General features: G+C 45.6%; 1 protein-coding gene across 1 annotated transcript in view; it reads left to right on the forward strand.

Moving 5' to 3' along the window:
- Positions 1–3136: 3136 nt before the first annotated feature.
- crim1 (cysteine rich transmembrane BMP regulator 1 (chordin-like)) overlaps positions 3137–17028 on the forward strand; it is a 34425-nt gene continuing 20533 nt past the window's right edge. Inside the window, exons 1-4 of the mRNA XM_052085912.1 lie at positions 3137–4010; positions 8472–8630; positions 8845–9018; positions 16066–16308. Of these exons, the coding sequence (XP_051941872.1) occupies positions 3713–4010; positions 8472–8630; positions 8845–9018; positions 16066–16308 (874 nt within the window). The 5' untranslated portion in view covers positions 3137–3712. The remainder of the gene's footprint in view (positions 4011–8471; positions 8631–8844; positions 9019–16065; positions 16309–17028) is intronic.

The following is a 17028-nucleotide window of genomic DNA, read 5'->3' on the forward strand; positions in this document are numbered from 1 at the left end:
TGATTTTGTTTTGGCCATAGTTGAATAAATGTAAATATAATGTAGCGTCAATAACAGTACAATACATAAACTGTCCTTTAATTTATTTTTTTTTTTTTAAAGGGGGCAAAAACTTTTTTTTTTAATTGATCCTTTTTCCACAATTTGTGACCTATAACTTGGACAATTCGAGAGGGGAAGTAAATATTAAGAACTGAAATATCACGGTTTCACAAATGTACACCCCCATTATAGCCGGTGATGCGGCTGCACACAGAATGAACCAATCGCATTCACATCTCACCTCATGTTTAATGGGAGTCAGCACAACCATTTAAAGTGTCTCTGATAAACGCAAAGGAAGTTTCAGATTTTCTAGTAGGCTTGTATTGATTTCAATCAGATGCCGAAGGTATAAAAACCAACTGGTCACTTCTTAGTCCCATTACTGGTGAGAAGAAAAAAGTATTGATCTTGGGGCCATTTTTTTGACCCCACAAGAACCTGGCATTCCAACCGGGGTGTGTAGACTTTCTGCATCCAATGTATGTTTCCTGTGATTGGCTAATGACCAGTTGGATCTGCTACAACTCATCTGTGACACTAATGAGGATATGCGCGATAGAAAATGGACACATAGAGAGACATGGGAAGGCGTGAAGCAAGCCCCCTCACCCCCCCTGGCAACCATAGGCTGATGCTTGTTGTGTCACCCTGACAGATGTAATCAGGTGTGGTGCATACTGCCCACTTAACATGCCCTCAACACGTCATAGTTGACTCCACGTTCAGCCAAGTGTCACCGTGTTGCTGCCAGTGAGTCTGACAACACCCCATCGTCCACACCCTGAAACACCACCTCAGCACCAGTGTGACGCTTCCACGCCATCTGAGTGTACTCTGACTTGGCAGTCAGTTGCAACAGGACTAACGGTGGAAAGGAGGGGGGGTGGGGGGGGGGGGGGTCACCGAATCTTCATCACATGGAGTCATGAGTGCGCACCACCTGAAGCTGTTTTCACAAGCCTGGATCAGATTCAACACACAGGGGAGCTCATCGTTGGAGAGAGTGAACCTGGCGCCCTCACACTGATTTCGTTTTTCCCAGAGTTGTGTGACTCACAACATCATTAGCACATGCACACTACAGTTATTCAGAACATGCTAACGCCCTGTTCGACCCCACCTTTCCCGTCTTCGAGCGTCTCACTCTCGTCCGAAACCCCACGGTGAGGACGACCCTCTTTTTGGAGAGGGCTGTCAAACTGACGCTGATCAGGTTTCAATCATGTTGCTGCACAGTTCGCTCATGTCCTACCGCAAAACATAAATTTTCAATGAAATTGGAAGAGCAGTGAGCGGGGAAAGGGGACCAAGCGGTACCATGACCTTTCTGTCGGCTAAACATAAACCAATGGCCCATGATAGCCGCATGAAGGGCCTCTTACATTTGCCAGCTGGCCCCTATCGCCCAAGCAAATAGGTCAGCGTGGTCAGGCTCCAATCTCCACATGTCGCAGGAAACGCAGGCTCTCCAAGTTCCACATGCGATGTGTCGTCAACCATCAAAGGCTTTCTGACTGCCGGTCGGCTGATGTGACAAGAGCTTTAAGGAGGGATGCAAGAGACGAGAGGAGGGAGGGATAAATCAGAGGACGAGAGCACAGTTGTGAAGCAAAGGAGCTGATTATACACACAGCAGAACAGCTCTTCTCGATGTTGTGTTTGTGTTGGAGAGGATGGCTCCAGGCAGTTGTGTCATGACACTTTTATCCACAATGACATCAGGTCGGGATTAGCGATTGAATTTAAAAAAAACACCAACACACAGATCCCTCCTTTATGATTCTTACTATTTTGTTAGCTTCCACAACACGCTAGAGCAATTCATTTGACATCTCAACCTATATGTTGTGTGGCTGTACTTAAAATCATTTTATATAGAGAGAGAGCTACAGATGTGTGTATGTCATTGCGCAATCGAGTCCAACAATGACACTTATCTCATGACAAAGAACACTGTGGCCAGCTCTATTATTTTGAAAATCCTTTTCAAAGTTATGAAATGCACATGAACAAGAATAACATGATTAAATTAATCATGGACAACTAATTAACTTTGACTGCCGCAAATGGCGTACATATGTGAAGCATCCCTTTAACTGTCATTGCCGTTGCTCATGTCCCGCGTTCGATGTAGGTGACACCGTGACAACAAACCTCCAGATGTGCCCACACGCATGCACCATCCATCTGCCAGTAAAAGCACACAAACACAGCTTCAACAAACACCCGGTGACCTTTCACGGTGCCAAAGCCACCTGCATACACAATCGGACACCAACAAACACAAATAAACTCACGTTGGCGCCGCGCAAAAGGCATCGCTGTGGAATGATAAGGTCCCGACAGTGTCTGCCATGTTTGACTGCACAGCTTTGACAGACCGATGACTTTGTTGTTGGATACTGATAAAGAACAATTTGGTAGTTGGTGACAAGAGATGGAGGATAATATATGGTCAGTGGAGGCAGTTCCGTCTACAGAGTACTGTACATTACCTGGAAGTGTACAATGGCTTCACACTCGGGTTGACCTGCAATGGTTCCGCTTTGGTACACTTGACTTTGCAAGTTGAGAACCTACAATGCCAGCAGCGATGTGCGGGCACGTAATTGAGGTAGTCTCTTTCCCATGCATGTGTGTGTGTGTTGGGGGGGCGGGGGGGTCACGTGGAGGCACAGGAACTGATAAAATATTAACAAATGTATGCAGGAATTATTTGTGGTGGTTGTTTTGTCTTGGGCCAGCCTGAGAACCACTCTGACAACAAAATAATTCTGTCTTATGAAAACACACAAACTAATTCTAATGAAAACACACATACACAGATGCATGTTATCTGTTCCTTTTTTAAATAAAGTTAGCATTAACATTAGTTCAAGTGTTTTTTCCTTCTCAGTAGAGTACAATGTATTTTTTTAATAAATTCTTTTTACAAATTTTTATGTGCCAAATTATTAAAAGAAGCAATGTTGATGACTGTTGATCTACTGTTATTGACAGTAGAAATCAAATTTCGTTTTTACGTTTTATTTCAACGTTTCCGTACATTTCAGTGGACTTAAAAAAACCTACTTGACTAAAGGAGTTAAATCCTATTACATGTAATCCAAAATTGTTTTTACTAAAATATGTGTACTTACGAAGTACTTAAGTACAGCTTGTGAGTACTTTTGCCACCGCTGTTCATTTCCTCACTTGAGTTCATTGAAAGTTCTTCAGTGTAGCATCTTTGGTTCATGGGCCGCGGTCCGCCCTTCCCTTTTGCTCCATGTGACTGGTCGCTACGGGTGTCAATCATGGGGAGGGGTACACCGCTAATTTCTAAATGCCTGCTGTGTCAATTTGGGTTTCAGTTTGCTTCCCCGTGTCGAGGCTGTCAGCAGGCTGCAGGCAGTAGCGGGTTCGAGGGGAGCTTTCGGATTCCCGCACGTGTTTCATCACATGAGCTTCTAGGGGAGGGGGTGGGGGGGGCGTAAGTTTTACGTTGCAGTCGTTGAACCCTCATTTGAATCGAGGTGCCACTCAAGTGTGGCGGCGAGGGAAGACGCAGGACTTCACAGCAACTTTTACTTTTAGTTTTCGCCGTGGCTGCTTCATCATTTGACAAGCTTGACAACGCGAGATTATTTTTGGTTCACTTTTTCTTTTTTCTTTTTTTTTTTGCAAGATGTTGCTGAAGAGGTCCGTTTTGATGTTGACTGCGTTCTGTTTGGTTCGGGTGCTCGAGGCTGACGAGTGCACGCCGTGCCATCTCCGGAAATGCCACGCCAAGGCGACACAAGGCTGCGACGGTGGTCGGACCATGGCCAAGGATCCTTGCGGGTGCTGCGAGCACTGTGCCCGCTTGGAGTGGGAGCCGTGCGGGGGGCCGGACTGGAACCTCGGCTACTGTTCCCTGGGGCTGACATGCGCCTCCGTCAACTCGACTGGAGCTGCCCTCATCCCTGAAATTGGGGTCTGTAAAAGTGAGTACCTGAGTTTTTTTTAAATTTCCCTTGGGATTTCCAGACAGTATTTGTTAGGAGAGCTGTCAGCACGGCACTGAAAGGAATAGAACAGGGGGTACCACCTTTGGGGGCGCCATAAATAGCCGTTTGCTTTTGCACCCTTGTCATTTCGAGGTGAGATACTGTACCTGCACCCCCCCCCCCCCCACCACCACTTTCCTTGAAGTACAATTATGAGTCGTGTTGAATACATGAGGTTACACAGAAACTGACCCCCTGTGTGCAACATTAGAAAACTGCATCATTGTACTCTGTGGAGTACAATCCCCCCCCCCCCCCCCCGCAGTACCCTCATGCTGATCATTCCACTGACACAGTCACAGTGACATTGGAATCCACTTATTAGCTTTACCGTATAGCGTACGCTTGTGTAAAATGAAATTAAATGAGCACTCAAAAGAAGTCCATGGTTACTCTCACATGTTGTTCGTGTACCCATGACACTTTCTGTGTACATTTGCTTTGAAGTCCAATTAGCCCGAAGTCTAATGTAAATTGGACCTTTGGGGACAAAAGGTGACTTGGAGTATCTGATTGTATCTGTCATTATACAATATCTTGTCACAGAGATAATGGCCTCAAATCGTTTTAATATACAGAATCTTTTTGACTTTGGGAAAGGTAGAAACAATCTAGTGCGGAAATGACTCCATGTTGTACCCATTTTGTTACAGTTATGCCTCAAGTGTGTGTGTGTGCGCTGCAATATTGAAATCAGCCAGTCTAGTCCTGGCAGTCGTAACCAGGAGTGTGTGCCCGCTGTCTGTTTGGAGCGGCTCCACAGCTCGAAAGGGCTCTTCACTGCCAGCAGACGTTCCAGGTTCTATTGCTCATTCTTTTCATTTGAGGCTTGAGTCACTCTAGTGGAGAGCATGACAATATGTTTGGCAAAATTGAATTATGTGCGCTCAAAGCCGCGTCAAGTCTTGCTGTTGAAAAAAAAAACGCACAAGGTTGTCAATTGAGACGAGATGAAATGAGTGCAACTGTGCATGGGAGCGTTTTGATCGTTGGGAGGATTTGTTCTATCGCCAAGCTACATTACTTGTGGGTTGTGCTCATTCTCGACAGTGTTTGTGTAACTCGGTGCGCTTCAAAGTAACGTTCGGGGTGTCCGGTTCCTCCTCATCCAAAACAAATGAAGTAGCAATGGCTTTCCTCTGATGAACAAGCAAGCAGACCCGCCTTCACCTGCACTCCGTCCAGCCTTGTGAAGATTGAAGAGGACCGGCAGCTCTCAGTGCGTGTCTGCCTCCATTGACGCAGTCCCCCAATTGTCCCCGTGTAAGGGTTGAAGTCAAGGTTCTACAAGAATTAGCAGGGGTCTCAATCCACAGGCCATCCCGTAAGACACAGCTCTTGATTGTGCCACATACGCCCATCAGGCCGCTGTTTGGTGGGCATCTTGTCTTTAAATGAGTATCTCTGGTAAAGCCGGGGGACCTTAATGGCTCCTTTGATTGAGTTGTTGGGTTCTTGGGGCATGCTGGTGACCCTCAAGTCACACACACGCATGCATGCAGCTAGGGGGGGGGGGGGGTAAATCAACACCTCCCAATAAGTTTTCAGGGGCCACAGTGGGCAGGCTGCTGAGGACTGATCCCAGATTTCCCCTTCCTCAAGCTCCGAAGGTCTCCAAGTGATTAGTTAGACCTGCAATCAGCAGGCGGGGGTAAATATTTCCACTTTCTGATCCCCTTACTTTTCTGGCCAGCGTGCTGGGTGGTCACAATGTGTTAGTGTGGAACAGCGAGAATGTTACAGCGCAGGTGTGATGCTGGTTACGTTCCTTGAACGGGGTTGCCATTTTCATCTGCTCTCTGACATCATCTTGACATGTTCGAATACAAGGTCCTGCTGTTCAAAAGAAATATGCGAAAAATGACGGATTAAGTGCTTAATTACAAGTATTTTGAAAGGGATAATAAACAGGAATGATTACATTAGCCCGAGGGGAAAAAAAATGTTGCTCGTAAAATAAAATCACCCTTCAGATAAATTGTCTGCGTGGAGTGCAGAGAAAATATGCAAGCTATGCGAAAGAAATGCAGCCCCTTCCGTTTGCGTGCCGTGTCTTGAGTACACAACGACATGCTTCAAAAGAGAGTCATCGGGACCTCTTGACTTATCTGTGTTCTGCCTGTCGGCCAGGTGAAAATCATCCAGTCGACGCTGAATGATTTGCGTGGAGGTTTCTCCTGTCATAGCGTTTGCTCTCCCCACGTTTCTTTTCCCCCAAATGTTGTACCAGAATGCCTGTCTAGCTCGGACGCTATGTCCAATGACCCTCCTTCACATGCCTTCCTCTGGTATTATCTAATGTTTCAAAGACTTCCTTTTTAGCTCCCTATCAGCCAGAGGGCCTCTAGAGGTCAGCTTTCTCATCCCAAATGTGGATGCCAAGACAAGCAGACTGAGTGGCTAAGAGAGGCATCCCCCTTGGGATGAAGCCACGGGGCCTTGGCCAGAGTCATGCCAGGCCAGATCCCAGATAAGCAGGTCAGACTCGACTGTGGTCAGGCAAGCTTTGCATAAACAATGTTTAGTCTCTCATTGACTGTTTGGACTGCCTCTGCCCTTTTCGAAGTGCCACGACCCCCCCACCCCCACGCACATTCGTGCCTACCATTTCATAAGAAAACACCTCGCTAGTGACTGGAAAACCATTGGACGGAGGAAAAAAAAGTTGAGACGAGGATCATTTCAAGGTGAAAGGAAATCAGGGAGCGTTTTTTTGGGGTTTGGTTTATTGAAAAGACTTTTGCTGGCAGCCTGGGAGAGCTATTAGCAGCGCAGACTAACTCAGGTGAAAGAAAGGTAACGTCGTCTCCTCGTTCAGTCACTCACAGTTCAAGGCTTGTTAGCATCTGTCGTCACTCAGGAATCGGCAACGCAACTATTCGGAGCTTCGGGAAAGAGCTATTCATGCTTTCTGGCTAATTCAGGTCATTCAAAATGAAAACAATCACTGAGAATAGAAAGGATTCTTAGTAACAAAGTCTATTTTAGTTGAGCGTTACAGAACAAAATGCATCATTCCAACTTTTTGGGGAAGAAAGCCAGGGAGTTAAAATAAGCTCAAATCGTGCTTCATCGTGGTTTTAATGAGGCATGGGAGCCACATGCTTGGGAAAGTGTCACACTTTGTCTCATCCTGTTTATTCTGTTGCCGTTCTTGCTGATCTTTGACAACTATGAAGAATGGTAATTTGCTGTATGCAGTCGTGTTTCGTCATGCATTCAGAAGAACGGAACACTATGGCTAATGTGTATGTGAGGGCCCTCTCTAATCCTGCAGGGTTTTTTTTTTTTTTTCGGGTGGTTATTCAGAAATGTGGCTCATCCCTCAGTCATTCCCTCCATGCCATTGCGAAGGCCGGGCCAAGTTTGGCGTTGCCTGAATGCGCCATTTCTGTAGAAAAGGCATGCCTAGCAAAAGAACGGTATCTATAGTAATGAGTTGGTTGCAAGCGGCCTTGGTGCAGAGGAGGCGTTTCTTGGAAGCAGCGGGATTCACTCGCTGGGAGTGCCAAACAAAACAAAAAGCATACAATGGCTTCAATGGTTGGAGTAGCGTGGCACAACAAGGGGGCGGGGTTGGGGGGTGAAGAGAACGGGCAACCCAGAATTACATTTGCCACTTGAGCTGTAAAGGGTTGCAACTTACAAAGGAGGCCACAAGCAAATTAGGTTTTGTAAAGTCTCGGAGTAAAAATACTAAATGAAAACTTATTTTATCTCTAAATACCCCGAACCGGTTGCCAGCCAATCGCAGGGCACGCAGAGACGAACAACCATCCGCGCTCACACTCACACCTTGGGGCAATTTAGAGCACTGGTGTCAAATTCAGGGCGCGGGGGCCAGATCTGGCCCGTCAGGTCATTTTATGTGGCCCGCGAAAGCAAATCATGTGTGTCAACTTGCTAAAATCTTCACCAAAATTTTGCAATACTGTAATTTTGTTACCCTGTTTACACCCACTTGAACAATAATTGAACAAACTATTATAATTTACTTGACTGATTTGAAAACTCGTAATCTATTATTTTGTTGTGTAATAATTTTGCATCATAATGGACGTGATTCAAAATTGGCCCGCGACTAAAATGAGTTTGACACCACTGATTTAGTGTTCACTCGGCCTGCCATGCATGTTTTTGGAATGTGGGAGGAAACCAGAGTACCCGGAGAAAACCCACGCAGGCCCAAGGAGAACATGCAAACTCCACACAGGGAGGCCGGATCCGGGATTGAACCTACGACCTCTGCACTGTGAGGTTGACGCGCTAACCGCTGGACCACCGGGCAACCTATTTCTGATCCAAAAGTGAAAATTGACAGTGTGCGTGCAGTGAACTCAAATGACAAGCTCATGTTGCATGTCCTCAACCCTTTCCCCACCCCACTCTCATCTTCAGTGCTTCCGGATTATCCGGAGGCCGGCCTGGAAGACGAGCGATGCCCACTGATGACGGGCTGCGACAGAGAAGGAGATCAGTGCGTTTGTGACGCCAGACACACCTGCCTGGGATTTTTCACCTTCCCAGACCAGGAGACTTGCATGAAGGCCCATTCAGGTGAGCCACCCGCCTCCCTGTTCCCAGTTAAGTCGTTTCCAAAATCGCGCCGTAACAATCTTCGAGATCCTAATCCTCAACAGATGTTGCTCGGATGTGACTAACGCTACAAAACACTATCATAGTGATGACACACACGTTAAGATTTCTGGTTTTTCTTGTGACTCATCGATGACTGTTCCTTGCGTGGCTGTGGGGTGGGGGGTCCATCCAGGGAATCGGAACCAAGAGTCCCGGGAAAGGCACAGGCAGAAGTATGTGGGACCGTCCAACCCGGCCTGCATGTTCTCTGGATGTAACCTGACCGCTGGCGGCTGCACGTGCGAGTCTCAGAGCTGCAGCCACCACTTTGCCTACATCAACCGCAGCCAGTGCCAGGAAGCCGCAGGTAACCGTCAGCTTTGTTGTGTGTCCGTCCGCATCGGGGAGACGGGTTTCTGCACTGAGCCGCAAGCACTTTGACATCAGGATGCGGTCGACGGCAATGAACGGCCTTTTAACGCGTTCAATACCAGCCAATTCTGGACCCAGTCTGAAAAGACGTTGAAAAACGTCTTTGGGAGTGAATGAATTCATGAATGCCACACAAAAGACACATGTGCCACCCCCGCCTCGGCTTTTGCGTAATCCCGACTAACCGACCAACAAAAAGAAAGCGAGCGACATGGGCAAACCTTGTCAAAGGGGCACAAAACGGGAAGATTTTGCTGCGTGAAGAGAAAAGCTCTGGTCATTGGCAATGAAAATGTTCTTATGTCATATTGTCAGATAAACAACTGGACATCGGCTATGGAGTGCAGCCGAGACTCCAAGTAAAAACAACCCCCCCGCCCACCCACCAGCTTATTTTTTTTTGTTCTGTGACTCATAGCTCAGGGCGGTTGTTTGTTCCCCCAGGAAGTTCTGTTCATCAAAAGCACCATCATTAAAAACTCTAGTGACGATGAAATAACTTTCATCCCCAAAGCCCAGCCGATGACAGTTTCAACTCACACCAGTGGAAAGGGTAAACAACATTTTTCAGCAGCTTATCACACACGCGCGCGCACACACGAATGCTGTCACGCACACGCTTTTATGGCTTCTCATTAAGAGCCAAACGTGCTTCCTCAGCCTACTGAATGTGTGCATTTGAACCTCCGTGTCTGGGTTTGTGCACGTGTCTGTGTGTGATAATTATCTAGTCTGTTGCTGCGCCCCAGTCAGACATGTTCCTTTTGTTTGCCATCAAGATGTACTTCCTCTTGAAGCCGCACCAGAACGTCACGGTTGAAAACCTGCGAGCGCAGACGGTGACTAAATCCATGGCTGTTTTTAGAATTTTTGATTACTTGAGATACAGTAACTCCATCCTGATGATTCACGTTTGACAAACATGGTATTCATCTCAACAGTGTCAAAGATGAAGGAATGCAAAGCAACTAGCCAGACAAATTAGTCAAGAGCTCACTCCATGCACTTTCCACCCACTTGGTTTGGCCTGTCAGTCATTCTGCTCTGCAGTTGACTGACAGCCAGAGCCCCAGGGTCTTACCTTGCCTTTTACCCAAAGTCAGCTGGGATAATTCTGCGGCTGGGCTGTCACCCTCAACAGGATATGCGGTACAAAATGGAAGGATGTTGTCAGACTGCCTACTAAAACTAGATTGCTTAAACCGTTATTGAGCCAAGGTACATATTTTAAATCAGAAAAATCTTGGGACACAACCCAACAAACAAAAATCCTAAACTGAAGTCATGCTTTATTTTCTTTCACTCTACTCACAAATTGACTTTGTTTACGATTTGGGCCTTTATAGGAATTGCAACAGGTCCATACACTGAACTTTCTGCCATCTGAGCTTTGTTGTGCCTGTCATGATGCGTCACAGGCATAGATTAACAATTCAACAAACGTGCTTAAAATGGCTGGTTGCTGTATTGACATCGCAGACTTGAAATCCAAAGATCCGGTGATAACACTGAAAAAAAAATAAGGGTTCGTTGAGTGTATTAAATTTTATTTTTCACCAAGTGGCTGCACGAAATAAAATAATCTGTATCCAGTTGCATTTTTTTAAAGTTGAATATACTTCTACTTAAACAAAATTGTATCTGAATGCCGACGATTCTATTGTTTGCAGGAACTCGACAAAATAAAACCGAGCCCATTCAAAACACAATTTTTTCTATTTTCAGTGTACTCAAGTCAAGTCAAGTCAACAGTATTTATAGAGCACTTTCAAACAGCCATCGCTGCATACAAAGTGCTGTACATGGAGCGATTTAACATATACAATAAACAGTAAGACGAATCAGTAATAAGTAATAAGGCGGTAGAAAGCACCAAGCAGTAAAACCAATAGCAAATCTAAGTCATGCTGAGTCAAACGCCAAAGAATACAAGTGAGTTTTGAGGAGGGCTTTAAAGATGGGCAGCGAGGAGGCTTGCCGAATGTTCAGTGGGAGGTCATTCCAGAGAGATGGACCAGCAACAGAAAAGGCTCGATCCCCTCTGAGCCTCAGTTTAGTTCTTGGTACGTCTAGCAAAGACTGGTCCACAGACCTGAGGCGCCGGGTAGGGGTGTAGGGGCGTATGAGCTCAGAGAGGTAAGGTGGCGCGAGATTATTCAGAGATTTGAAAACAAAGAGGAGGATCTTAAAAATAATTCTAAAATGAATGGGGAGCCAGTGAAGGGATGCCAAAGTAGGAGTTATATGCTCCCTCTTACGAGTACCTGTCAAGAGGCGAGCAGCGGCATTCTGTACCAGCTGAAGGCGCTTGATGGAGGACTGGCTGACTCCAAAGTACAGGGCGTTGCAGTAATCGAGTACTGTATTTCAAAGTGTCACAACATTGCAACCATGCTGCCGCCGGCGCTCGGTGTCCTCTTTTACTTTATTTTCACTGCAATCGTGTTCTCCTTTTGTTTACAAATCATCAAAAACATTTTGATGACCTTTTTTTTTCTGTCAGACCCCTTGCTTAGAAGGGTGACGTTGGGTCATTTTACACTCAAGGCGAGTTTATTTGTAATTCCCGATAAGGCGTCTGACTGCTATTTGGAAGGAATTCCCCACCTTTTTCTTGCTGATATGAATAAGCACAAACAATGTTTCAGAGGAGTCGTACAATTGGCTGCACATAATAATGGAGCCTTATCGGTCTCTCACAGATAGCAGCATGAACAAATATACACTCAGAAGCAACACACACACACACACACACTGTTACAATCCCGCATGGATTTTGCCATTTGCTATTCAGATTTAATACCCTGACCGTTATATATTTCATATTTCCGATGAAGTGGAGCTTTAGCCTCACTGGCTACATTGTGTAAATCTTCGCAATCCAACATTGATATACAAATAGATAACTATCCAAAATTCAGAATTTACAAAGATATTAATGCTTGTGGCACCATAAGAGAAGTATTCACTGAGGAGGCGGGGGGATGTGTACAATTTTGGGTATAGCTATCCTGTAGCTAAATGCAGCTTATCGTCATGTTCTCAGGGGACTTCCTGACAACCAAACTCTTTCACACTCACAATGACATCTATTTCGAGTCTTCAAATAACAAAAACAATCGGTACAATTTAAAAGGGGATGCCGAACAGTTTGAAATTTGATCGTGGTTCGTCGGTAAACTGGGAACCGTTTCATCGCTAGTTACAAGAATTTAGACAGGGGGGTGAGGGGATTTTAGTGTACAGAGTGAGTGAGTGAAATGGTGTCTTTTATTTGTAACATTAATAATGCGTCCTTTTATGTTCTGTACTGCTCATCCTCACAAGGAATTGCAGGTGATCGACGGTGTCAACAAACACTGTCCGCTATAAGGCTCATCTTGAGCTATAAACTTGCTAGCAACAAACATGCAAGATTGAAGACGAGTAAGTCAACAATTTCATCTGTTTACTTGGTACCTGTAGTTATGTCACCGTGACCTGCTATAGTTTATTCTCCAATTTGTTTTTAATCAAGGTCGGCTTGCTTTCGCTCTCAAAGAAATTGAAGTTAACTTATTTCACATTAGACCAACAGAAACACGCAAAGAGGGAACCCCCACTGGAGTTCTATTAAGAGAGACCGAAAGATACTCGTGTTGAAGCAAATAAAAAGAAAAATTCCTGCTCCTTGATTGCCATTCACTTGACTTTGTAAACGTGAGCAAATGGAGCATATGCGCGCACTTTCGCACAGACCTCTTCTTTAGCTAAGTCAAACCTGACCATCACAGGCGCTTCTTGAAATAATGGATGAAGAGTGTCATCTCTAAATCAGGAGTCTGCAAGTCCAGTCCTAAGGATCCCCCTATCAAACCTGTTTGAGATGTTTCGCCATCTCCAACCAGATTCAAATGAAGGATCATTAAGAGGCTTGTGAATAGCTCGCTGATGAGCTGATCATGTCAATCGGATGTGTGGGAGCGGGGAAATGGACTCCCGAGGACCGGACTTGGACATCCTTGCTCTAAATAATGAGCAGTCGGGCCTCTTGGCAGGTGATGCTCAGACTATCATGGCCACAAGCTTCTGCCCATGGTCTCAATTTTAGTATCCTGTTCTGTGGGCCTCATGCTTGCTCACACACACAGGAAAGACGATGCCAACTCTCGCAGCTGTAACTTCTTGTTGGGCATGAAGCCGAGCCCCCCCTTAGTTTTACACTCGAGATGCCCTGATGTGTCCCCATTGTGGAGCAAGTCTCAAAAAGCTTAGGATAGACCATAAATCCACGGAGAGCAGCTGGACTGAGACAGCGTTGTTCTATGCTGACTTGGTTCCAAAGTCAGTTGGTGAACAGAACTCTCATTGTGGGCTTTTTTTTTTCTTTCCATGAGTAAACGGAGGCTGTCAACACAAGTCTCCTCTGCCTGGCTGAAGCGCTCCAGTTTGGGGAAAGACTGCTTGCCTTGTGCCCTTGTTTGGAGTGAGGGGCGGGAAAAAAACATTTCGAAAGGAGATGTTTTTCTTTCATCAATGAGCTGCGGAGATGCCAGAAACGGGCATTGTTGACGAAAGAGCTCATTCCGTGGTAATGGTGCAATTTTCTTATCCGAGCTCCTTGAAGACCAGCTTCGGATATCTTTCTGCATGACTTGTGAGTGTGGGACAGGTTTATTTTTCATTTCTGGCTTCTTACTATTCTTCTCTGCAACTATGGCGTCGAACAAAGGCACAAAATGTGATTTCGGCCCGAGACACTTAATCAAGCATCCCAAATCAGGTCTTTTGTGTCTGTGCAAACTGGAGTATGGCCGCTGTTATAAGACAAAAATGGTTCTAATTAGAGCCATCCATGCCCAGCGAGAGAACACAAACGGCACAGAATCCATTTGCCGTTGACTTTTCCCCATCCGCTATTGTGCTCGAAAATGTGCGAGGCAGAAAATTATATTAATTAGAATCACAAGGGACGTAAGCTTTTGCAAATGAACTCCATTTATTCCGTTCATTTGAATAACAATAGCGTGTCTGACAGCTGCCTTTCCCAGTGCACTCTAACCCCAGCTATTATCAGCGTGAAAGAGTAATCAACATTCTCTAGGAGACATACAATACATTGAAAGTGGTGTGGGGTTTTTTTTCTTCTTTTTTCTCGGTGCAGAACGGGATCATTCCAGAGCGTTTTCAATGACTTGGAGCCACATGAGGTTTTCATATGCAAAACCAGTCTGGAAATGATGTGTGGCAGACTTTGTTGTAGACAGTCAGTGTTCAATGACATGAATTTAACTCCGCTGTAGGAATAAGGTGAAAAATTATTGCATACAGAGCTTTTCCCTGAGTTTCTATGACTCCTTTCAGTGAGAGCTTTGTGGCAGTCCTCGATTTTCCCAAGCTCCCTGAATAAATAGTACAGTAAAGATAAATTACGCTCCCGCTCTATTTATCAAAGCCCCCCTCCCCCCAACAAGTGTTTTTCCAATCTTCATCTTTCTGTGCCCCCCACCCCACACACCAGTCTAAATACAGAAGTCGACATGGCTTCGTTTAAGGTTGGAATGATGAGTTTGCGTGTGCTCCCCGTGCCTGCGTGGGTTTTCTCTGGGTACTCCGGTTTCCTCCCACATTCAAAAACATGCATGGCAGCCTGATTGAACACTCAAAAATTTCCCTTAGTGTGTGTGTGGATGGTTGTTGGTCTGTGTGTGCCCTGCGATTGGCTGGCAACCGGTTCAGGGTGTCCCCCACCTACTGCCCGAAGACGGCTGGGATAGACTCCAGCACCTCCCGGATGGATGATTGGGGGAATAGATTGTGGGATCAATGCTTCTAGGTTCCAAGTCATCAGGGTTTGAGGCTGGAAATTTTCGCACCATCCCATTCTGTTGCCCTATTTCGTTGGCAAAGTTCACATGGTACTTTTCCAAGTACGTCCCATACCTACTAACTCAGAATCCAGCTTTTAATGCCATTGTCTATTGACGCATTCTTGTCATCCATCATCTCTGCTCCCGCTACGATTTTCAGATTTCCTTTCACCGTGCAAAGTGTTTGTGTACTGTTACAGGAGCGGATCTGTGAAATTGCTTCATGAAGTGGTTGACAATCAGAGGACAAAACATGAGTCTGTGCTTCCAATCGCACTCTAGGCCAGCGTTGTTTACATTATCGCAGCACTGAGGACCAGAATAGATGTAATGTCCCATTTGGTTGGGGTAATCCAATCTTGCTAAGGTAGATTCTGTTCTCGAACAATGTTGGTGCAGAGGCCTTCCACTTTTTCTTTTTCCTGAACAGCCTCCAAAATACACCCTTTCAGCCTCTTTGCTCAGATTTGCAGTGGCCCTGCACCCACCTCCCCGCTTAACAAGGGGTATCAGAGCTATTATGTTGGCTCTGGTGAATGTATAGACCAACGCATGCCAAGTGAAGCGGAGTAGGGGAAAGAAGAAAAGCTCTGTTGAGGAACTGCTTGGATTACCATCCCGTTCAGTCATGCTGGGTCTGGATGCCAGACCCCTTTGACGAGGTCTGTGCGGGCCTGCCCTCGTCACGTCGAAAGTAGCGCACTGGTTTCCCTGACAGGATGCCGTAAAGCTGTCACAGAGTTAAGTGAGGATCTAATAACTGTGTGTTGGGTTTGTGTTGGATGGCGTTGCAAGCTTGAGTTTTTAGCCGTAATTGGAGTGTAGCGTCTTTGTTGAGTCACTTGACTGAGTGTGAGGTGTGAGCTAGCCAATATTTGTGCAAGAGGCTCTTGCGTTCCTGTTTTCACCATTTCATCAGAGTGGGTTTATCCGGTTGGACGTTCATTCATTAGTCTCTAACATCCTGTACAATATTATTATACTCTGTTAAATCTTGTAATTGTGTGTGTAGGACCCTTTACCAGTTTCTTTGTTCGGATGCAGAATAAATTCTGCTAATTCTAATGTATATTTCCTGCGTATAAATCATGCACGCTTATACCCTCCTGTGTCTTGATGTCTGTCTGTTACAGATGAACTCAGGTGCGCGAGCGTTACCTGTCCTGCCCTCCAGGCGTCGTCATGCCCAAAAGGCTCAGTCTTGACCAAGAGCTACACACCTCCTGCTGGTTGCTGCCCCTCCATTTCACCCCAGTGCACCTGCGACTTTGGGGCCTGCCGCCGACCCAACTGCCCGAGCGGGCAGCGTGCTGTGCCACTCAGCAAGGCCAGTGGTCAGCCTGGAGACTGCTGCGATGTCTTTGAGTGCCAGAAAGGTGATTCCACCCAACTGCACTATACACAAACCGTTCTGACTGTTCTCCCGCTGGAAGGTTGTGGTTATGCTCAGAGGAGGTGAGAGATTCATCTCCTTCTTGTGGACAATTATTCTCTCGTGAACCTTCTCACCCCTGCTGACCAAAAGGACACAAAGCTGCTGATTACAGTAGATAGAAGTTTATTCTCACCCATCTACATTGGAATTGCTGAAGTAAAATACGTTTTTAAAAAACAGTAACAGTATATGACAGGACTGGAAGGAATTCTGGCAACTGTGACCCACACGATTATACAGTGAAACTCCTCTACAACCAAATCATGTTTGCAGCAAGAAAATTTTCACAACAGGGGTTTTTTCGCTGTGTACTCTTTTTTTTTTTATTCAAATAGTACATAAGTATGAGCATACACTTATATGACACTTCATATAGTTAGTGTAGAAAGAAAAAAAGGGAAAGAAATTGCGAAATTTACGATCAGCATTCACTTGCAGTTACATCAATTTCTTGGAAAATCTCTTTTATTTTGCTTCCTCTGTCGTTCATTTTAATCACTTTTACCCTCTCTTCCAGTGTCAGAGCTCTTCTTGTCTTAGCTGCTTGACATCCAAAGGTCCGTTTTTTAGCCATTTTAGCAATGCAACGTTCTTGCTGCATCTGAAACTAACAATAACAAATACTTCCTGGACTACGACGCATGTGTAAACCATTGTGATG

The sequence above is a fragment of the Hippocampus zosterae genome, chromosome 14 (genome assembly GCF_025434085.1).
Source record: "Hippocampus zosterae strain Florida chromosome 14, ASM2543408v3, whole genome shotgun sequence".
NCBI lineage: Eukaryota > Metazoa > Chordata > Actinopteri > Syngnathiformes > Syngnathidae > Hippocampus > Hippocampus zosterae.